The sequence below is a fragment of the Hyperoodon ampullatus genome (assembly GCF_949752795.1).
Source record: "Hyperoodon ampullatus genome assembly, chromosome: 8".
NCBI classification, from domain to species: Eukaryota; Metazoa; Chordata; class Mammalia; order Artiodactyla; family Ziphiidae; genus Hyperoodon; species Hyperoodon ampullatus.
Window position 1 is genome coordinate 80,473,679 of NC_136921.1, and position 24,923 is coordinate 80,498,601.

Below are 24,923 nucleotides of genomic sequence, written 5' to 3' on the forward strand. Positions count from 1 at the left end.
ATACCCTTTGCTTATGGATACATGTAATTCTCAAAGCAGCCCATATTACAGATGAGGATATGTAGACTTAAATGTATAAGTAATTTACTCAAAATTTCACTGGAGTAAAGGACTAAAATAGGAATTTATATTACAGTTGACCCTTGAACAACATGGGGACGGGGCGCTGACCCTCCACGAAGTTGAAAATGTGAGTATAACTTTACAGCCGGCTCTCTGTAGCATGGGTTCTGCATCGATAGACTCAACCAGCGAGGATCCCGTATTACTATAGTATCTATTTAATGAAAAATATCCACGTACAAGTGGACCCACGCAGTTCAAACCTGTGTTATTCAAGGGTCAACTGTATGACTCCAACACTATGCTTTATCCATTACAGGGTTTTCAACCTTTCCCTTCAGCTAGAATCACTGGGAGGGCTTATTAAAACAGACTGCTGGGCTCCACCCTCAGACCTTCTGATTAAGTAGGTCTGAAAATCCACATTTCTATCAGGTTTCCAGTTTACTGACACTGCTGATCGGGGACCACACTTTGAAAACCACTATACCATAATGATAAAGCTAAGTTACGTAATTGTAGACATCTCATTAATTCAGTAGCCCTCAAGATGTTTTGCTCTTGACAAGGGCACCTAAGAAGGCATACCTTCCCAACGATAAAATCTGCTGTTCTTAACAAAGAGGTGAGACATCAGGGGAAGAAAATAGTGCTGGGGACATGTTCCCAAATGAGAAATTCAATATAGTAACAATACCAAGTCCCTAAAAATTTGTATGGAAACTAAATGCAAGTAATCAATTCTCATTCCCAATTCTAAATTCCACATGGAAAAACAAATGCCTGAGAGCAGCCAGGAGAATTTCTAAAAAGAAAACTGGGGGGCTTCCCTGGTGGCGCAGTGGTTGAGAGTCCGCCTGCCGATGCAGGGGACACGAGTTCGTGCCCCGGTCCAGGAAGTTCCCACATGCCGCGCAGCGGCTGGGCCCGTGAGCCATGGCCGCGGAGCCTGTGCTCTGCACCGGGAGAGGCCACAACAGTGAGGGGCCCGCGTACCGCAAAAAAAAAAACAAAAAACTGACCATTATGACTTACCGTACCAGATCATTTAAACATACTAAAGAGACACTTAACACATTTAAGTAAAACATTTTAGGTTGCTAGAAAGGCAGGAAAATCAATAGAGCTGAATAGAAATCCCATTAACAAACACAGAAATAAAAATAAATTTAATATATAATAAAGGTGCCATTTCACATCAGTGGGAAAAGATCACTTGTTCAATAGATAATGTTGAGACAATTACTTTTTCAATTTAGACCCTATTTCATATGACAAAAGAATAAACTTCAGTTTGTTTCTGTCAAACATTTAATCTATCATACATTTAAAGGAATATTTTAAAGACATAATGCATTTCTAAGCAAGTACATGCATTTCTGAGTAAGACAAAGGAAAACACATGGAACTGTCTCTCAAATCATGAGAAACTAGAATGCTAAAAATGCTTCTATAAACAAAGCTGCATGATAAGTGATAAAACTGGGGAAATATTTAGAATGTAAGAAATAAAAGGTCAATACTTTTTCCATATGAAGAGCAAAATACATATTAAGAGAAAGATAAATATAGAAACATAAATGAGATAAAGGGTATGAAGTAGATTTTTAAGAGAAAAATGAATGAAAATTAAACATTTTAAGCGTTCCTCAATCACCACAAACGATCTAAGAAATACAAATTTAAAATAATCATAATCATTTTCCCCTGTTAGACTGGAAATCATTTTCCCCTACTAAATCAAACTGAAAAATGAAAAAAAAAGAGTGAAGGCTCAGTGGTATCAGGAAGGATGCCAAATTGTCAACCACAAAGTGAATATTAAGTAGAGAAGGAAACAACTGCTCAGAAACTTGATATGTGTCTACTGTTTATAATCTTGAGGCCAGGTTTCCACTGACTCTCATTTTAAGTGTGCCCTTGACTCTAAAACATGAAGGATTTCTAAAGGTTTTTGTTTAGTTATTTCAGAAGGGGTGGTGGTGGAAAGGAACAGCTAGTTTTGTCCCTTGATTTTTTTTTATTAAAGTATAGTCGATTTACAATATTACGTTAGTTTCAGGTGTACAACATAGAGATTCAATATCTTTATAGATTATACTCCATTTAAGTTGATTTTTTTTTAACTTCATGAATTCTTTCTCTTTTTGGAATAGTTTAGTGCAAAGAGTAAGATGCTGTTGTTTTCATAAAATATGTAAGCACCGTCAGGAAACTCAGTGACACTTGACAAATCTTTAAGAATGCCTACTTCGGGCTTCCCTGGTGGCGCAGTGGTTGAGAGTCCGCCTGCCGATGCAGGGGATACGGGTTCGTGCCCCGGTCCGGGAGGATCCCACTGCCACGGAGCGGCTGGGCCCGTGAGCCATGGCCGCTGAGCCGGCATGTCCGGAGCCTGTGCTCCGCAACGGGAGAGGCCACAACAGTGAGAGGCCCGCGTACCGCAAAAAAAAAAAGAATGCCTGCTCCTCTGAAATCGCAAACTAGTAATGTGTGACTAGTGTTCATACCATTCAAATAACAGCCAGTTTCAATAAGAATGCTTGCTTTTTTTTTTTTTTTTTTTTTTGCTGTACGCGGCCCTCTCACTGCTGTGGCCCCTCCCGCCGCGGAGCACAGGCTCCGGACATGCCGGCTCAGCGGCCATGGCTCATGGGCCCAGACGCTCCGCGGCACAAGGTGTCCCCCCGAACCGGGGCACGAACCCGCGTCCCCTGCTTCGGCAGGTGGACTCTCAACCACTGCGCCACCAGGGAAGCCCAGAATGCTTGCATTTTTAAGAAAACACACCAGTTCAAAATGTGAACACGCTATAGTGTGCTATCCTATTCCATGATCATCCCTTCTTTCTTCATGACCTTCATGACCTAGAAAATTGGGTTCTCACCAATTTTCTACATTTATGACCAGTGGTAACCTGGTTGTGATACCTTAATGAGAAAACAATGTAGCTGTTCACTTTATGACCAAAGTAATAATCTGCCTTCCTTCAGAAATGGCATTTGACAATTTTTAATTGAATGAGTATCCATGTGGAAATGAAACTGGCAGGACATGAAGATGGCACCAACAAACTCGATGAGAAAGAACACCTTCATGCAGATGTCACCTCATGCTCCACACCCAAGAGAATCTGTGCTGTCAAGAGAACTAACCTCATCAAGAATTTAGGAAGGAAACGCATAACCCATTCAACCAAATCACTTCATTTAAAGACATGTATCATTAACAAACAATTCATAAGTGGTTCCCATCTTACATATCATTTTTAATGTAAAGGGATTATTTATAGTTTACACATGTGGAAAGTATGTGACCACCATATAAGAGGTTCCCAGCCTGAATTCTGCTCCTGCAGCTTCCTGAAAAAAGGATGAAACCTGAGCAGTGGATATGGAAGGTCCAAAATAAAAATCTAGTCTTCTTATACATGAGAGAACCGTCTTGGAGTCTCAAAGATAAGCTCTTTTCATTAGGAAACACTGTCAACAATAAAGCCCAGTGAAAGAACATATTTGGTTAGTTGGTTATTTTCTTTCTTAGAGGAAAAAGGAATAAAGGTTTACAATATACACATTGTGTGCTCACTATCTCCACATCTTACCAGGTAGAGGCTTTTCTAATGATTGTAACAAGCCGGAAAACCTGCTTACAGAGAATCGCATTCCATGAACTAATGAATTACAAGACAACATGATATGTATTGGGGAAACAATGATCCTTAACCAAATATCAAATACTAATTTACTTATTAGAAACCAAGAGTCAGAAGCTTAAACCAATCTTGTGAACTTTTCATATGGTTGATGTTCAAAAACTTTAATAATTTAGCTACAGAGGTTTAATTGTGAAATTTAAATCATAGTCAATGAGTGTTATTACTTTGTCAATATTTCATGATTCCACATATGAATACTTCCAATTAATCCCAGGCTTGAGCTTATGAGATAGGTATCTTCATTTGCAGATAGAAAGAAGAAAAAAAAGAAAGAAAACAGATGCAAAGAGGTGAGATAATTTCTCCAAAATTTCCTAACTGTTCAGTGGCTGAGCCAGGGTACAATAACAGGTCTCCCTGAAATGCCAAGACTATTCCCAGTGCTTCTTGACTGTCACTTCACATAGATAAGTCACAAGTTTAAGGCTACAAAGGTGACTGCTGGAGTTTGGTCAGCTGAAGAATAACCTCTATGTTGCCTGATGTCATACTGGCAGCTCTGCCCCTGTGCCTGCTGAGCTAGGGGCCCTGGGAGCCCCAGGAAGGGAAGGAACAGGCCACAGCCAACCACCTCTTGCTGCCATAGCAACGATCCTCAGGCCTCCTGGGCTGTTGGATATTCCCTTTAGGAATTTTCCCTTTGGCACCTCACTGGGCCTTGCGATCCACTGCCCCAGTGCGGGCAGCATTCTCCAGTCTTGCCATTAACAATCCCAGGCTGAGAAAGACAGTTTTGATACTCAGTTCTGACTAAAAAAAGTCAATGCTAACAACTTCCCAGAGTTCGGTGAGAGGAACTAATCTCAGGGAGAATTTCCATGGAGGTAGGGAGAGGGCACATACACATTTACAAGTTCTATATTCAAGAAAAGGTTCATCTGAGGAACCAGACATAATGTTAACCAAGGCAAAAAAAAGTATTTGAAATTGCACAGTAACTGGCATTTCAGAGATTTGGACTTTCCTTATTTTAAAACAGAGAGAGTATTGTTTACACTGCCTTGGAGGTTGTTCAAAGATGTGTATTTTTAATAAGATTGAATCACATTTTCATTCCAGCCAAAGTAATTCTATTCCGTGAATATAACTTCCATGTACTGCATATTTTCAATACAATTAGCTGCCAGTGCCCACCCAGCCCAATACCTGACACATAGTTAGCCTTTTATAAGTATCTGTTGAATGGAAAAAAAAAAAAAAAATCAGTGAACTGTTGATTCTTTCAGGGAGATTTCTTGTATTGTTGTTGTTAAAATGGGTTATCTATTAAGAAGCTTCAAACCAAAACCTCCCCAATTAATCCAAGTTTAAAACTACCCTTCTCAAAATCCAAGGGGTGGATTTTCAAAACTGGGGACCCAGTTTCGTCACCCCTCAGTGGAGCCTGAGACTCCCAGCCCTCTCACCCTCCTTGACCCAGCAAAGATTAATACCCCGAACTCCCCATGTGTCCTCCCCAGTGCTGCTGGGAGGAGACCAAGCCTAGCCTGGGGACCACACAGGCTTCATATGAAGCAATGCATTCTTCCAAACCAAGTGGATAATTACACAGAGACACCTAACTTCCCAGCCCATTCTAATAACTGACTACTCCTATTTTCCCCCTAAGCATGTCCGTTCCTTGGCATGTCTGTCTCGGATGGCAAGTCACAGGGCCATCCCACACAGATTTCTCGGAAACTTGTAATGGCTTTCACAGTTTCTAGCTGAGCTGGTTTCCTCACTGCTGAAGACTTTGCAGTCTTTCAGTTCTGGAATCACATTTACCCAAATCTGAAACTCATACCCTATCAAGGTTAATGATTTCATTGGAAATAGCCCAAATGTTTAACAACAGATGAAAGATCTAAAAAAAAAAAAAAAAAAAAAAAGCAAACACACACACAGACCCATATATGGTTTGTTATACAACTATTTCAAAAAGCATTTTTAAAAGAGTTTTAAATAGATGAAATAACCTAAAATACAATCCTGGAGAAAAGAAATATAAAAATAACATTTGTATTTAAAAGTCTAAATGCTTATTTAAAAGTCTAGAAGGACACATTCTATCTAAACTATATCTGAAAGTACACTGGTTTCAAGATACAAATACTGATACATATTTATTTATACATATTTATCAGTATTCTTCTGATAAATAAATTTGGAAAATATTGCTTTCCATATTTCCATTTTGGAAGCCCATTATATTAGCATATTAAAGTTTCCAAGAAGACCTTTAGGGAAGAAAACAGTTTAATTTTGTTTAAACCCAGACTTTCCCAAAATTATTTGACTATATAAGTTGTTTTTACAGAAAACGTTAACTTGTGTCTTATTCAGAAAGCACCTTGGGAAATGCTAAAATGTAAATCATGTTAACAGTGGTTATCTCCAGGTGGCCTAGATAATGATTATTTTTCTTTACATATATTCCTATTGCTTTCAAACATTCTGTGATAAGCATGTCATTTAATAATCAGAATAAAATAAAATAAAGTAAAATACAAAAAAAAATGTTTAGTCCCACTTTACGTCACTCCTACTATTAGTTATTATATTGGCTTTGCCACCCCTGGCAGTTCTGGGGAGGGAGAGGAGGGAGAGGAGGGGGAGGAGGGGGAGGAGGTAGGAAAGCAGAATGCAAAGTAGTCGTCAAATCAATGCGTCCCACTCTCAGAACTGCCACTGTATAGCCATGTGACCCTGGACAGGACGCTCAGCTTCCTCTCCTGCACAACCTGGATAACAACTACATCAACTTTATAGAATGGTTGTTGACTGTTAAATGCAGTAGCACGTGTCATGCATTTAACACAGAACCTGGTGAGTAGTCAGTGTTCCATAAATGCTTATTGCTTGTATGACCAGAGTCACTCAAGCCATCATCCACTGTTCCTAAACAACTGTGATGCTGATCCTTTTAATTAGTAGAAATTGGAATGAATTTACAAATATTCATTCAGCCTCTGAAGCAATTAAGACTCCATACGATTTTACATACTATCTTGTAAAACACATTATTTAGAAGTAAATTTACCAGGAACACGTTATTGCTCAAGAAACTTTCCAGGTGCAGTCTGTGCATGGGTATAATTTATTCTGCCTGAAATTTTTCATTAAACTTACTAAGGAAAAGTGGATCTTAATTATGTTAAGAAATTTTGAATTAGTCTTTCCTCTTTGACATTAAAACTCACCTCCAAGAATATAGAAAATATTCCTCTATTACGTAAAAAAGCAAATCCAGAAAAACAAGTAAATAAGGATAACTTAACTGTATTTTCTCTACTACAGGCTTTCAGTCAAGGGTGTGCTGGGTTAATTTTCAGACTATGCCATCATGCTGCCACCAGAACCTCAAGAGGTACAATTTTACACTAGCTGGACAAATGTGCCCACCCACCTCCTCTGTACTAAAAGATACAGTCACAGCATTCCTAAGGGTGAAGGAGTCAGCAATTGGAGATTGCTCTTCTCTTATCAATAGCTAAAGTTAGTTTCTAGATTGCCACCTCATTCTACAGCATTTGTGGTAAAGTATAATGGCTCAATTTCTTGTTTATAGGAGGTGAAAGATCTTATTTTAATCTATGTGTAAAAAAAAGTTCTCTTCAGTATATGACAGCCTATGATTAGAATGGTGTCTCATGTCCCAACTCCCTCTTTTAAATAATGATGTTCTTGTGTATGATATTACAATTGAAAATTTTCAGTCACTGCATATCAGTCCTAACAAAATCAAAGAAATGCAGTTAGAGTTACTCTAATCTTATATCAGAGAAAAGTGAAATATTAAAAGGTAAGGCAATTCTCACAATAGTGAAGCGAGGAAACAGAATTACAATCACCTTGGTAGCATATTCCAAATCTCAGAGGGGGCATTTTTCTCCTTTAAAAGGGAATGTGATTTTCATTAAGATTAGTACCCATTTTGTATTCAACGTTCCAAGAACAACTTCGCTGCATCTGGCATGGGGAACTTCACAGGGGTCTCAGGAAGAAAACCAACCCCATCACCCACTTCCTGGGATAGGAAAGTAAGAACAGGGCCCACCTCCTCACTCTGTGTTTTCCAATTAGTATAATAATGATGCCAGCATTACAAAAGGTTGTTTCCAACAAAGTAGGTAATACTTAAAATTAAAAAAAAAAAAAAAAGAAAAGAAATGCTTGGCATGCGCTGGTGTTACTTCCACACTTTCATTCTGTGCTATCATCTTCTTCCACCAAGGAGGAAACTGAGGGCCAGTGAAAGGAAAGAAAGTGCCTAAGCCAGTGAGTGGCAGAGCAGAGATTCAGTTTTCCGTTCAAGGTCTTCTGCTTCCAACTCCCTTCTACAACAGCTGCCTGTCAAGTGCTTATTCTGACTTCTGACTGGACCAGTTTTATTTGAAACCAAAACCAAATGCTGTTAGATGCCAGAGAGCCAAAATAAATGTTAAATGTACTGGTTCGCTGCATCAGACAACAGTAAGGTAGGCTGCTGAGTTAAGTGGAGAGTATCAGAGTCGCTTAAAATGCTTTATGGAATGCTCTATCACCTGCCCATGCATTAAATGATCACTTTTTAGAGGTTTTTTTCAGATGAATTCTGGCTTAGAATTTCATCCTATTTTGGAACAGTGTAAAATGCCAACTTGTTGCCAAAAGCATTCTTCGAAAAAAAATGGATGAACTTGTTTTCCACTATGATATTTGCAGTTTTGGACCCATTTTGAAGTGTAACTCTCAAAAACACTGGGAGAAGGAGTACTCATTTCCTAGGTGCCTATTTGATGATGTAATTTCTTTCATTCATGATACCTCTAAATTCTCAGCCTCTTCGTTCATGAGCTGGAAGAATATACCCTCTATTTTTTGATCTTACTCTTCAGCTATTACTGTTCACATCAAAAGGCTAATTTCTTCTACCAACAGAAGAACTGAATCAAAATATCAAGGCTCTTGACAATTTAGGCTTCAGTGTGTTGACACAAATGAGGAGAATTCTTATGTACTAATTAATCATATAATTAATGACTAATTGCTTTACTCCCAAAACCTGTAACTTATTCTGTAAATCAAATGTTACTCAGCTATCATTATTCAAATAGGACTATTTAGGCTGCAAATAATAATACAGCACTTATGTCCTGTTATTCAATTCTACCCATGAAGGCCAAAGTTTTTCTTTGCTGGAAGTTTGAGATGGAAGTGTCATTACTCAGAATTTTCACTTGAACTATAACAAAACACATATTTCTTTCATAAATACTACTGCAGGGATTAATGCTAAAAGAGAATCTCAAACGAAGAATAGAGTTTTATAGCAGAATACTGAGAGATTTACAACAGCACTTTTAAGGGCGTAGCCATTTGATGGGGTCTTAGCAATAATTCATTGACTGATGGCTGCAAAAATGAATGTTAACTATATTGTACACCTGTAACTTACATAATATTGTACATCAACTATATTTCAATTAAAAATATCATTGGAGGATTTCAAATAAAAAGATGAAGGTTAACTACTCAGTTTTTGTGTAACTAAGCTATACCACTCTAGTAGACAAATAATTTGCTGGTCTACATTCCCAACACTGACCTCTTGTTCAGGGTCACACAAATAATCCAAATAATACCCATCCACCCAGTAACTGATCATTATGTGTCTAGGTATGTTCATGCATTAAACCCAGCAGTACACCCAAGAACAATATTTAAGAATATGGTTTCACAAAGGAAACCATCTACAAAACAAAAAGACAATCTACTGAATGGGAGAATATATTTGCCAATGATATGACCAATAAGAGGTTAATATCCCACATGTATAAACAGTTCATACAACTCAACATCAAAAAAAAAAAAAAAAAAACACCCAAACAACACAATTTAAAAAATGGGCAGGAGACTTGAATAGACATTTTTCCAAAAAAGACATACAGATGGTCAACAGGCACATGAAAAGATGCTCAACATCATTAATCATCAGAGAAATGCAAATCAAAGCTGCAATGAGATATCACCTCACACCTGCCAGAATGGCTACCATCAAAAAGACCATGAATAACAAACGTTTGTGAGGATGTGGAGAAAAGGGAACCCTTGTACACTGTTGGTGGGAATATAAATTGATGCAGCCACTGTGTAAAATAGTATGAAGTGTCCTTAAAACACTAAAAATAGAACTACCATATTATCCAGCAGTTCCACTCTTGGGTATGTAACAGAAGAAAATGAAAACATTAATTTGAAAAGATATATGCACCCCAATGTTCATAGCAGCATTATTTACAATTGTTAAGATATGGAAGCAGCAACTCAAGTGTCCATAAACAGATGAATGGATAAAGATGTGGTGTATATTTATATGTATATATATACATACATACACACACACACACACACACACAATGGAATACTACTCAGCCATAAAAAAATGAAATTTTGCTATTTGCAACAACATGGATGGACTTAGAAGCTACTATGCTTAGTGAAATAAGTCATACAGAGGAAGACAAATACTGTATGATATCACTTATGTGGAATCTAAAAAATAAAACTAGTGAATATAACAAAAAAGAAACAGACTCACAGATACAGAGAACAATCTAGTAGTTACCAGTGCGGAGAAGGAAGAGGGGGAGAGACAAGATAGGGGTAGGGGATTAAGAGGTACAAACTACTAAGCATAAAATAAATAAGGATATGTTGTACAGCACAGGGAATATAGCCAATATTTTATAATAACTATAAGCGGAGTATAACCTTTAAAAATTGTGAATCACTAAGTTGTACACCTGAAATTTATATGATATTGTAAATCAACTATACCTCAATTTTTAAAAAAGGGAAAAAAAGAGGCAAACCAAGAGGAAAGAGAAATGGATAAAGTGCTATATGTTTTATGTCACATATAAGAATGATAGCATCCGCAAGGAACTATTGTCCAATATTTTTAGTAAGATTGAAATAATGTCGCAGTACATGATTAGTTAATAATTTATCTTCAGTCATTTAGTGATCATCAAGCGTGTGCTAAGAACCACATGGAATTAAGAAGTGGGGGGGGCAGGGGAGAAAGAGAGAGAGATAAGGTTAACTCCAAGTTATTCAGCCAGAAGTGAATCTTTATGCCCATGAAAAGACAGGTACAAAATTGTTCATAGCAGCTTTGTTCCCAAGAGCTAAAAACTGTAAAAGGCCCGAATGTCTATAAATATTATAATATAAATATATACTTATATAATGGAATATTACACAGCAGTGAAAAAGAATGAACTACTGCTAACTTTAAAAAAATGGATAGGGCTTCCCTGGTGGCACAGTGGTTGAGAGTCCGCCTGCCGATTCAGGGGACATGGGTTCGTGCCCCGGTCCAGGAAGATCCCACATGCCGCGGAGCAGTTAGGCCCGTGAGCCATGGCCGCTGAGCCTGCGCGTCTGGAGCCTGTGCTCTTCAACGGGAGAGGCAGTGAGAGGCCCGCGTACCGCAAAATAAATAAATAAATAAAAAAGAATAAGCAAAACTAATCTATTGTGATGGAGGTCAGAATAGTGATTACCTTTGGGAAGTACTACTGAAGAGAGAGCAAGAGGGAGGACTCTAAGCTGCTAGAAGTATTCCATTTTTTTTTTTTTTTTTTTTTTTTTTTTTTTTTTTTTTTTTTGCGGTACGCAGGCCTCTCACTGCTGTGGCCTCTCCCATTGCGGGAGCACAGGCTCTGGACGCGCAGGCTCAGTGACCATGGCTCACGGGCCCAGCCGCTCCGCGGCAAGTGGGATCTTCCCGGACCGAGGCACGAACCCACGTCCCCTGCATCGGCAGGCGGACTCTTAACCACTGCGCCACCAGGGAAGCCCAGTATTCCATATTTTGATCTGACTGGTGATTACATGTTTACATATGTATTAATACAAATTCATTGAGCTGTTTGATTTCTGCACTTTACGGTATCCAATTTTTTTAGTCCTATAAAAGTAAAAAAAAAAAAATATGATCTCCACTTTTTAGGGTTTCACAATCTAGTTAATTTGATCAAACATATCGGGAATGAGTATTAGTACAATAGGTTGTACACTGCTTAAAGGATACTAAAATGATCACTTAATAACAGCAAAGGGGGAGGAGAGGGAGAAATAAATCCAAGTATCCATCAATAAGGGACTGGTTATATAAATTATGTTCATCCCTACAAAGACATAATACACAGCTATGAGGCAAAAATAGAGCCCGTTATGTAATAAAATGGAATAAAAACCAAGTGATATTATTAAGGGAAAAACAAGGTACAAAGTACCAACAACTGTGTATAAAAGAGTAAGAAGCAATATGCATCCACACACCCATTTGCTCCTGACTGTAAGGAGGTGCTCTGTCCAGTGGAGTAACCAGCTGCCACATGAGGCTTTTCAGCACTGGAGATGTGGCTGATGTGACTAAAAAAATAAAATTTAAATTTTACGTAATTTATTTAAATTTCAAATCTGACAGTGGGAAATATTTTTGCTGGTAAAGACAACTTCATTGTTTTGTAGAATCAGAAGCACGTTAACCACTGCATCGTATAATATATCATTTAAATTGAATTTTTTTTTTTTTCTTTTTGCGGTACGCGGGCCTCTCACTGTTGTGGCCTCTCCCGTTGCGGAGCACAGGCTCCGGACGCGCAGGCTCAGCGGCCATGGCTCACGGGCCCAGCCGCTCCACGGCATGTGGGAACTTCCCAGACCGGGGCACGAACCCATGTCCCCCGCATCGGCAGGCGGACTCTCAACCACTGCGCCACCAGGGAAGCCCTTAAATTGAATTTTTAAATCTAGCTCCTAGAAAATTTTAAATTACATTTGTGGCTCACATTATATTTCCATTAGATAGCAGTGGTACAGAGTATCCTATAAGGATTTGTAAAGACCGTAACATTGCCTCTGGGGAGAAAACCTGGTGAATAGGAAGGAAGGGATATATGGGGGAGATCTCTCACTATTTTGTCATTGTTCTCTTTTGAATTCTGTGCCATTTGAATATATTGTCTATTAGAAAAATAATGAACAAAATGATGTGACCTATAAAGAGAATAATTGTCATTGGCATAACTATCAATTCACTTTGGATGGAATCTCTCCCCTCAAAAAACATACATGGTACTTTTGAAGAGGTTATATACAGTTTGGGGCACAAAATGCTTTCTAATAACCTAAGATCACAGAAGTGCTTCACAAACTAATGGTACCAGAGTTACCAACTGAACATAAGAGATAAAGACTTCAAACCTCAAACTGCTAGTTTAGTGCCAGCACAGTCCAGCAATTTTGCACCACTGCCTCTTCTTCTGTGATCAGAGATTTCTGCTTTTCATTTTTCCATCATTGAATATATTTTGCCTGTTTTCCTGTTCCTTTCTTCACCTACATCCCCAAATAATAAAATTGTAATTATCTCTACATTTCCATTTAGCTCAGCATGCATCTACTTGGTTAACCAAAGAAGGAAAAATGCCAGGAAAATTCTCCCCTTCACACCCATGAAATTTAATTTTTTTTCCATAAAACCATAGTGTAAAAACATAAGCAGATCACAAAGGGCTCAAGGAAAGGGAGTAATGAGTATTATATACACAACTGAGATACGCTTAATGTATTTAAATATAAAATTTAAAAATCCAAACTGCATACAAGGTATTACCATTTCTCCCAAATTTTCCCATTTTATTTTAAAAATAAACACTTTGAACATTTTTTCTGCATTGACATAGCCAATTTTAGAACTTTAAATGCATATGGCAATGAAAACTGTCTCGTTAGCAGTGTTCATTTTAAGCTGATTGGTTCTCTAGGATTCAAGGAAGAAAAAAGCCTCCATTCTCAACTCCTAAAGGCTCCCCTCCTTCTCTCACATGCTCTCCTTCCACTTCCACAAGAATGTCTGACACAGGGCTGCATTGGTGAGTATCATTCTGAGGAAATGTCCCCAGGGCCACAGAGATAATGTGTGCAACGCTCAGGCCCTGAGACGGGCCCCACCAGTCACACAAATCACGTGCCGGAATGAACAATGATCACCATAGACAGAGGCTTTGACTAGGTTTGATTTGAGAGCATGGCATTCTAAATAACCTTTAACTAGTAAAACAAAATGGCTAAGTGCCAGAATTTTTAAAAACTGTTTATTGACCGGAAATCTTATGATATCCCCTGTGAAGAACAGGAAGTGGTAAACATGTCAACAATGAAATTAAATAGCTACCACTGTACTAGTCCCTGCCTCCTACACTGTGTGGGCCTGCAGCCATAGCCATCACTTCTGAGTGCTCCAAGGCTACTCCTTTAAAACCAATGGTACTTGGGATATTTTTGTGTTCAATCCATTACAATTATCTGTGGAGTTCCAGAAACTTGGTCTCTACCTTGCCTCGGTTTTACAGTGATACAAGGAAACTGGGAATACCCCAAATCCATGCTATTCAAATATCCAATACTGCCAACTTCAACTTTTGATGTGCTTAATACCTGGAAGAATACGAAAATGATAGCAAATATTCATTCAACACCTTCAGGTAACTTTCAGAACTGTCACTAAATTGAGCTTGCATAATCTGCTTAGTGTCCTAATTATGAGTTAACTTAGTAACTATGAGTCACACAAAAATAAAAGTCCCAAAGTGTTGCACACCAAATATGTATATATACATATATATATATGTATATATACATATGAAATGCTGAATTTGATTAGAGAACTCTGAAAATGCCTGTAAGTGTGTACATTCTGGGCTATAGCGCTTATAAGCACTAAATTAGTTGGAAACACGTTCCTAGGCTTCACAAAGTTACCACCACAAACTTCGGGACTACATTTTCTTAGCATCATCTAAGAGTGAATTTCCTATGTATTTCTACATACATACAGGATCACAAACAGATGAACAGATGACATGAACTACTCTTAGACATTGCTCCTTTCAGACCAGACTGTATTTCAAAAATAATATATGGTAAACTAGAGTAAATTACAGGTTGGAATAGTTTCTAGATACAAAATTTGTCCTTTTTAAATGTAAGGGAAAAATCAGTATTATTTCCCCTTTCAGATCACTAGTGTTAAATATTTTTTATTGAAACGAAGTCACACCTAACTTTCCTAGGTGGGGGGAAGTTCATAGGTAATAAACTAACACAGTCAAACTTACCCTCTTTTAGAGGAAGAGAAAACTGAAGAAAGAAGACTGGTAGCCTAGGATCACAACCCAAAGTGTAAAAATTACTTTCTTTCCGCATGCCAACATTCTTTGCCACTTTCAGCTTTGCTCTCCTGAAGCAGAGCAAAAACAATTTTTGCTTTAAATTGAAGCATCTAATTGTTCTCTGGGAATGGGCACCTCATGTAGAAACAAAAGGTAGGAAGAAACCACTCTCATAACCTGGTAGGACACTTTGCTCAGTAGTTTTGCGGCCAATGACTAACCGAATCATGAACACCTGAGAATAATGAAACTGCCTCAGACCACGAAACACAGATGCTGTCCTGTAAGACAGGGACCCTGTCTCTTTCCTAATTCTCCTAGAGCAGGGATACCTGACTATCAGGCACAAAAAGAAGAGACAAAGAAAGGGTTGCTCCTCTCTCTGCCACTTCTACTTTGTATATAACATGCATCCACTTTAGCACAAAGAAGATAAATCAATTCAGTGGCTCTTATAATTATCTTGACTACTGTGGACTCAATTGGTCTAGAAACTACAGCACATCCATCAGACATGGGAATGGCAAGGTGGCAGCCATTTTCGGGTTTAGCAACTCAATTTCCTGTCTTTCCAGCACGACTGAACTGATACATGACGTAGCAGCTGTTAAAACTGGCTAGTCCCCTTGGGGTTATCTAATACTTCTTCACTTCCGTTTTTCCAGGGACAATAGCATGTGTGAATGTGCATGTAATAGCAGGTGTGCAGGTTAGAGAGACGGAAGTCCTCAAGGACTGGTGATAAATGGCCCACCTAGATTTGAGCATCTTAACTCTATTTCCTTACAAATATATATTGGTGTAAGGACAGATGCTGCAATGGTAGGCTCAAAAGTGAAATGGTGTGTTTAATTTTTAAAAATACAACATGTTGGGCTTCCCTGGTGGCGCAGTGGTTGAGAGTCCGCCTGCCAATGCAGGGGGACACAGGTTCGTGCCCCGGTCTGGGAAGATCCCACATGCCGCGGAGCGGCTGGGCCCGTGAGCCATGGCCGCTGAGCCTGCGCTCCACAACGGGAGAGGCCACAACAGTGAGAGGCCCGCGTCCCGCAGGAAAAAAAAAAAAAAAAAAACATGCACACAAAGTAGTTCTAATCTCTCAAATTAATTACAGTGAGAAACAATGCGCTTTTTCCAATGATATTATCGTTTAAAAAACATATTCTGATCCCTTTGGCATTCAACCCTATTTAAAATCAAGCTACAGCCCACACAAGAAAATCAGAATCATTATTTTAAAAGCACAACCACATTTTGGACCCAAACTATTGTATCTCAGGTTCTTTTTCAACCCCACTTGAGAGGCTTGCCTCTGAACCACTTTGGTTATTTTGCAGAATCAAATCCCACCAAATATGGATGGCATTTTCACTCTTTTAATTCCATCCAAAGTAATTTTCTACAAGCCTGAGGCAATTACAAAGGAAAACCTCTGTCCTATTAACCCATACTCTCTTTTATAAAGTGATTATTTATATTATCTCTAAAGTTCTGCTTTCAATGGAGGAGGGCATTCAATATGAAGGGAACAAGAGTACCTAAAGGAAATGAAAATGAGGCATTCAGAGGTCATTCTTTTTTTTTTTTTAAAGAAGATGTTGGGGGTAGGAGTTTTAATTAATTTATTTATTTTTGCTGTGTTGCGTCTTCGTTTCTGTGCGAGGGCTTTCTCTAGTTGTGACAAGCGGGGGCCACTCTTCATCGCGGTGCGCAGGCCTCTCACTATGACGGCCTCTCTTGTTGCGGAGCACAGGCTCCAGACGCGCAGGCTCAGCGGCCATGGCTCACGGGCCCAGCCGCTCCGCGGCATGTGGGATCTTCCTGGGCCAAGGCTCGAACCCGTATCCCCTGCATCGGCAGGCAGATTCTCAACCACTGCGCCACCAGGGAAGCCCCAGAGGTCACTCTTCTTCCTGCTCACCTAGCACTTCCATCCTCACTACCTCACAACCACAAACCTGAAAGTCTTGATGGGGTTACATTTTTTTCTAGAGAGTAGAGGTTAAGAAAACAACTCAGTTCTGTAGTATACTGGGCTTCCCACCAAATTCCTGAAGGCCTGCCTCTGAACTGTAAGCCTGAGCTGAGCTATACAGCATGAAAAGGCACAGATATAATCAAGATATTGCCCAGTACAGGGCACCACACATACTGGAAACCCAAATATCTTCATTTATTCCCTATGAAACTTGGAAATTATGATCTTTGTAAAGATGTATAACTATTTAAAGTATGGTAAAAGTTACAAATAAGCTTTCTATGAGTTGAGCTTAAACTACTTCTCTTGCCATTGCATTCTTTGCTGTCGTAATGAGAGGACCACCTCAATTAAAGCATTTTCTTTGTCAAACTACTCCACAATTCAACTCCACAGGTTTTTTTAATGTACAAAGTCAATAAATAGTTTTAACTTATTTAAATTTATAAACAGCAATGTGAACTTAAAGTATACGGCGGACAAAAACAAGCTCACTCTAGCATTTTTCTAAAGACTAGTCAGTCTTTGAGAGTCTTTTCTAAGGGATTCATTCCTCAGATATGAAGTTTGTGTGCAAAACTGAAGACATTTGGCCCTTTATAAATAGTCATGGGAAACTTCTTTCTCCCATACTTTTAGTTTGTTTTTACTGTAACAGATGGGAAAAAAATTCAGCAAAGTCATAAAAAAAAAAAAAAGGTCTTCTAATAACTGTCACCCTAATGTTAGAGCACTAAAAGCTTAAGGATATGAAACATCTTTAAGAGCAACAACAAAAACTCTTGCTGAAAATTATAAAGACAGTTTGTTCAATTCATAAAATAGGTATAGGCTGAAAAAAACTAGATAGGAATTCCTTCTACCTTTGGTCCAGCTTCTCCTAGGCACATTTGGTTCTAAACACCTTAATCATATAATAACCAAATGACCAAAAATGACCTCAGTCATTTTTCATGAAAGTGTCAGCACAAGTTTAGAACTTCTCTTTAAAATATATTCTGATATCAAATAAATGTTAAAATTCTACATGGCTTGCCAACAAGCCAAGCCTAAGTCTTCACCTGGGGAAAAAAAAAAATGACCACTAATCACCATTCTGCAAAATTTCTTACTATAAGAAATATCTTGCTTTATGCAAACAAAATATCATTTTGTTCTAATTTATATTGAAGTTCAATACTCATATGTACCCCCCCGCAGTAAATAGATTTTGAATTAAATAATCACTACTTCATTTACAAATTTCCTTGGTTGGCCCATGGGATCAGCAAACTTGTATATGGACAGAGGGCAAATATTTTTAGCTTACAGGCCATAATATCTCTGCCTGGACTACTCAACTATAATATGAAAGCAGCCATAAACAATATGCAAATGAGTGGGTATGGCTGTGTGCCAATAAAACCCTTTACAAAGACAGGTAAGGGCTTCCCTGGTGGCGCAGTGGTTGAGAGTCCGCCTGCTGATGCAGGGGACACGGGTTCGTGCCCCGGTCTGGGAAGATCCCACATGCCGCAGAGCGGATAGGCCCGTGAGCCATGGCCGCTGAGCCTGCGTGTCCGGAGCCTGTGCTCCGCAACGGGAGAGGCCACAACAGTGAGAGGCCCGCGTATCGCAAGAAAAAAAAAAAAAATTACAAAGACAGGTAGAGGATAAGGGGTTAATATCCAGAATATGAAGAAAATTCCTAAAACTCAACAACCAAAAAAAGCAAACCCAATTGAAACATAGGGAAAGGACTTAAATGGACATTTCTCAAAATAAGATATACAAATGGCCAATAAGCACATGATCTGATGCTCAACATCACTAATCATTAGGGAAATGCAAATCAAAACTACAATGAGATACCACCTCACACATATTAGGATGGCTGCTGTCAAAAAATAAAATAAAATAAAATAACAAGTGTTGGCACAGATGTGGAGAAACCAGAAGCCTTGTGCACTGTTTTGGGGAATGTAAAATGGTACAGCTGCTATGGAAAACAGTATAGCAGTCCTCAAAAAAATTAAAAATAGGATGACCATATGATCCAGCAATTCTACTTCAGAAGAATTGAAAGCAGGGTCCCAAAGAGATATGTGAACACCCATGTTCCCTAGCAGCATTATTCACAACAGCTAAAATACAGGAGGCAATCTGTGTCCATTGACAGATGAATGGATAAGCAAAATGTGAAATGCTATTCAGCCTCAAAGAGGAAGTAAATTCTGATATATGATACAACATGGATGAACTTTGTGGATATTATAATAAATGAAATAATCCAGTCACAAAAAGACAAAGACTGTTTGATTCCACTTATATGAGGTAACTAGAGTGGTCAAAAATCATACAGATAAAAAGTAGAACAGTGGATGCCAGGGGCTGGGGGGAGAGGAGAATGGGGAATTAGTGTTTAAAGGGTACAGAGTTTCAGTTATGCAGGATGAAAAGAGTTCTGGAGATGGATGGTGATGACAGTTGCACAACAATGTTAATGTACTTAATACCACTAAACTGTACACTTAAAAATGGTTAACATGGGGCTTCCCTGGTGGCGCAGTGGTTGAGAGTCCGCCTGCCGATGCAGGGGACACGGGTTCGTGCCCCGGTCCGGGAAGATCCCACATGCTGCGGAGCTGCTGGGCCCGTGAGCCATGGCCGCTGAGCCTGCGCGTCTGGAGCCTGTGCTCCACAACGGGAGAGGCCACAGCAGTGAGAGGCCCGCGTACCACAAAAAAAAAAAAAAAAAAAAAAAAAAAAAAAAAAAAAAAAAAAAAAAAAAAAAATGGTTAACATGGTAAATTTTATGTAAATTATACCACAATTTAAAAAATTGGAGAAAAGGAAAAAAGACAAACAGGTGGAGGGCCCATTTCAACCTTCTGGACACAGTTTGCTCAGCCAAAGTTTGCTGACCAATGAGCTAGGATACTGCATTTTAAGTCCTAAGCATATCCATAATATGCTTTTAAAGTTAATATCAAAGTACCACTTCTACACTAACAGCACCCTCCCCCTCCTTTTTCTTCCTGCATAGTTACAGATAGTTCTTTTAAATAAAGCTCTTAAGATCAGAATTTCTAGGCAATCTCCCAGTGCCTAGAAAAACGTGTTTTATATAAAATAAGGGCTCACAAGTTTTGACTAATTAATTACATAAGAGCAGTTGTCTCAATAACATAAAGCTTGGCATTTATTATTATATAAATACAACTGGCACTTCAATAATAAGGTTAGGTGATAATGTTATTAAATTATCCTCTAACACATTCAGAGGACATTAGACTTTGAACAAAATATCTAGCACTGTCTTAATAAACAATTTAATTTTTCTTATTTGGTCAAAAATCCTACTTTTGAAATTAAGCTATAATAATTTAATAGCTGCCTAAGAGCAAAAATAAGTACAGCTATGACATAATGTCATCTGACAAAATGGCTGTCAGTTTACTATGTTAAATTAAATCAACCTAAACACATGAAAATGTCAATTATGACTTTAAAGAAATAAGTTCCTTTTAAATGCTAGGCATTGGGGTTTTTTATATGCATTTGATTTTGTAGTTTTTTAAAATATACTATAAATATAATTTTAAGAAGAATCAAGACAATGCATCTATAAAGCCTCTTTAAATAATCCATTCAGTATAATCCATGGTAGCAAATATCCTGGGTAACAGGCCTAGTGATGAAGAGCACAGGTTTGGGTATCAGACCTTGTTTCTATTATTCTTGCATCCCTTAGTGTTGTATGGCCTTGAGTGTGTTAATTAAGCTCTCTGAGCCTCAGTTCCAAAATTATAAAATGGAGTTAACATACTTCCTCAAAAAGGAGTAAAAAAAAAATTTTTTTTAAACAGTACCGTAGAGCACCTAAATGGAATCTTTCAAAAGGCAAAATAAAGCTGAAAGTTAGTCTTGAGTTCCCTAAAAATGCTAAATAGCATCCTCCATTCCATTTATGGCTTCATCTCCTTCTCAGCTGGTGATACCGACTTAATCAATGGTTCTCAGATCTGGCTGCATATGAGAATCACCTAGCAGCATTTTAAAATTCTCCATGCCCTTGTCCCCTACCAGGCCAATTAAAATTAGAATAGGTAGGGGCTTCCCTGGTGGCGCAGTGGTTGGGAGTCCGCCTGCCAATGCAGGGGACGCGGGTTCGTGCCCCGGTCCGGGAGGATCCCACATGCCGCGGAGCGGCTGGGCCCATGAGCCATGGCCGCTGAGCCTGCGCATTTGGAGCCTGTGCTCCGCAATGGGAGGGGCCACAGCAGTGAGAGGCCCGCGTACCGGAAAAAAAAAAAAAAAAAAAAAAAAATTAGAATAGGTAGGAGTGTGAGAGCATGGGTATTTGTTTTAAAGATACTCAGGTAATTATGTTGAAACCTCAGCTAAGGCATTCAACTTCTAAGTAGCCAGTAAATGTTAGCTAACAAGAACTCAGTTTATACAATCAGTACAACTTTAGAACCAATAATGCATCCAAATAAAAGCTTAAGAAAGCAGCTGCTAAATCATTTCTTAATTTTTACTATGCCTTCAATTAACTCCATAGTTACAATTCTGCAAAATTATAAAGAAATAGGCTTTTATACCTGAACCATGCCCGATAATTTGTTTCAGAATCAAAACACTAAAGTCCCTCAAAGCAAGGTCAACTACACTTTTGACATTTAAATTTCAAAGAGTTAAAAATATATATCTCGCGACTTCCCTGATGGCTCAGTGGTTAAGAATCCTCCTGCCAATGCAGGGGACACGGTTTGATCCCTGGTCGGGAAGACCCCACATGCCCCGGAGCAACTAAGCCCGTGCGCCACAACTACTGAAGCCCGCACGCCCTAGATCCCATGCTCTGCAACAAGAAAAGCCACCGCAATGAGAAGCCCGTACACCTCAATGAAGAGGAGCCCCATTTCGCCGCAACTAGAGAAAGCCTGCGCAAAGCAACGAAGACCTAACGCGGCCAAAAAAAAAAATTCTACCATTAAAAAAATGTAGAGGAGTTTTTTATGTGTGCGTGTGTTTTGGCAAGTAAAAACACCAGCACTAGTAGTTCTAAAGATAATGTACTCAGCTGAAATTTATCTTATTGTGGTCTGGAAAAGATTAAAAGCAGTTAGTGCACTGAACTAGGCAGTTAACATCCTGGGTTTTCCTTCAGGTTTTGCCACTAATTTGCTCTGGGTCTTCTGTAAAAATCACTAGGTCTGTGCTTCAGATTCTCATTTGTAAAATAAGGAGTTGCACTAAATTTCTTTAAAATGACATGTTACAAGGATGTAAAACTTGGAAAATTACATACAGACAGCTTCTTTAGAGCAGTAATATCCAAGGATACGGTCGAAAGTAGGCCTCATAGGCTATTAATGAGTCATGATTTAATTAGTTTTATAGTAAAGAATTGACTTTCCAAACCTAACATTTTATTATAACATATTGATTGGGACTGCTCCCTGCCACATCCCAAAGCCTCATATCTAGGATAATTCTTGTTTCCCACAATTAAAGCCTTTTTAATGTTCTGGGGTTTTGAGAAAAAGAACAACAGTAATGTTGAATAATGAATATCCAACAAATATTATATAATAGGCACTTGGGATATGCCAAAGGGACAAGACAGACAAGTGAAAGAAGACAAAGTAGAGAAGTAATTTTTTTTTATGTTTATACATTTCAGATATTGTTAACGTCTCTGAATAATGCAAAGTAAAATGATACGGGGCGGGTATTTCAGATAAGATGTTGAAGCATTTTTCCACATGTCTCTCCTTAAATTTGGAGAGGGAAGGGCAAATTTCTAAAAAGTATTTTCCTCATATTTGAGAAATTAGATAAAGCAGTTTTGTACATTCTTTTGAAGCAAAGAATTTCGGTTTAACCTTTAAATCCTCAAAAGTAAAATCCAAAGTGTCTTACTATAGCTGTGCTTATCACTAGAAAGCTCTTTGCATTTCCTTCATGTCAGAGCCATCTGTTCTCACCTATTTTGCTCACAAGTATTATATGATTTCTAAACACCCAAGTGTATTAGTGTATTTTGTGTATGTGCATATGCTGGGTTCTTTTTCTTTTCTTTTTTTTTTTTTTTAAATAGTACCTAATCTAATCCATTTTTAAATCCACCAGTCTAATACTATCTTATTTTGGGGTACCTGAACACATTTCAGTATTCCTGCAGCTCCATTTAGAGGCCCATGCTTTTATAATTAATATCTTCCTGCCAATGTATTTCTTTCCTCATACATCCTAATGTGATAATATATGAAAGAATATATGATAATATCTAAATAATGAAAAACCTGGGGAAAGAATAGAAACGGAAGTCAACAGAAATACAGCTATTTGCAGAGGGGAGAAGATAACTAACTGGAACAAAATGAAAGAATTAATTCATACACTACATGTTTCCTCTACGTAAGCATTATACTAAATATCTTTTATATTAGTCATGTTGCTTTGAGACTTTTCCATGTTTCCTCTAGACATCTGCCAATGTTCGCATGGTCTCTGATGAATAAACATGCTGTGACTTGCTTCTAAGGAAACGTGTGTCATGTTCCAGGGAAAAATGACTTCTCTACTCTCAAATCAGGAAAACTGTACAAATCTCATTCATTAGCTACAAAGTCGCTTTTTCCTTAACGTTTCTTTTCTGAAATGTTCATATTCTCTTGAGTGCATTTCTGTGCTCGGATTAACTATCAGAAAAGAAACTGAGTTGGGGGAACACTTGTAGGAAAAAGTTACACTTCACCAAAGGGTTTTCCCACTTCAGGAGCTCAACTAGCGCCCATGTTAAGCCTTCACTGTTTACCAAGACGAAGGTTATTTTCAGGTTCTTCCCATCTCTTGCAGAACTACCTGTTCTCATTACTATTTACCCAAACGCTTAGCAAGGTGATTATTAGCATATCTGGCAGGAAGACGTGCTCCATTTAATATTAACTCACCATGTGACAGCCCCTTCCACTCCAATCTCTCCTAAACATGTGAGGATAAGAAGAAAAGTAATCATGTTGGCGGTCTGACTCTGCGCTAGGCTCTGGCACTAGCAATTGGCCACAATCAGAGGCGCGCACCCGGCCGTGTCCCGGAACTGTCATGCGGGCTGACAGCTGGCACACCTTCCTGTCGCCCTCCACCCTCTCGCAGAAAGCCCCTTCCTTACATTCACCTTGACACTGCTCACCTGCTGGGCCTCAGCCCCCGGCCAAGGAAACTGTTTTCCCCTTCCCAGGAGCTCACTAACAGGTATCGTCCGCCGCTCGCCCAGAGCCCCAACAAGGGGCCCTTTGTTACCATTTTTGCTCCCGGACTCCTTACCCAATTCCTGGCATTCAGCTGCCCTTCAGCAACTCAGAGCAGCCCCGGTAGGAAAGCAATCAAAAACTACCCGAGCCCCCATCCCGGGCGGCCTCCTACGAGGCCGGGAGGAAGCAGCCTCGTCGTCCGCGTGTCCGGCGGCGGGTGAATCTGGCCGCCAGCGGGGTGGCGACCTGCCAGCCAGGTGACCGGGTGGAGGCCCGGCTGCCCTCGCCCTCCCCAGTGAGCGGCGGTGGAGCTGCGCTAGAGGCTTACCCTGCGGGGGTCGCCGGCGGGAGCGCCGCCGGGACGTCCTGCGCGCGCTGGGCTCGGCCGTCCATCGCCCTGCGGGGCGCTGCGCGGGCTCCGGCTCCGAGGCGGCGCGTCACTGCTGGAGTGGGAGAGGCCGGCGGGTCAGGGCGGGACGCACGCTTTCCCGAGGCCTGAACGGGGCTGGCCGCGCGTCAAGAGCCCGCCCGAGCCGCCCCCAGCCCTGGACCAGCCCGCCCGCCTCCCGGGTGCGCTTCCACCTGCGGGCCCGGCTCCCAGCCCGCGGGCAGCGCCGCCGGCGGGTCTAGCGGCTGCCGGGAGCCGCGGCGGCTGGAGGCGGCGCTGCAGCCTCCGCCCCGTGGGGGTACTGGGTAGCCATTTGGCGCCT

At 39.7% G+C, this 24,923-nt stretch overlaps 1 protein-coding gene across 1 annotated transcript in view; it reads right to left on the minus strand.

Moving 5' to 3' along the window:
• The window catches only part of COBLL1 (cordon-bleu WH2 repeat protein like 1), a 172,919-nt gene extending 148,275 nt beyond the window's left edge, over positions 1–24,644 (minus strand). The window contains exon 1 of the mRNA XM_079710748.1: positions 24,542–24,644. Within this exon, the coding sequence (XP_079566874.1) occupies positions 24,542–24,606 (65 nt within the window). The 5' untranslated portion in view covers positions 24,607–24,644. The remainder of the gene's footprint in view (positions 1–24,541) is intronic.
• Between the last annotated feature and the right edge of the window lie 279 nt (positions 24,645–24,923).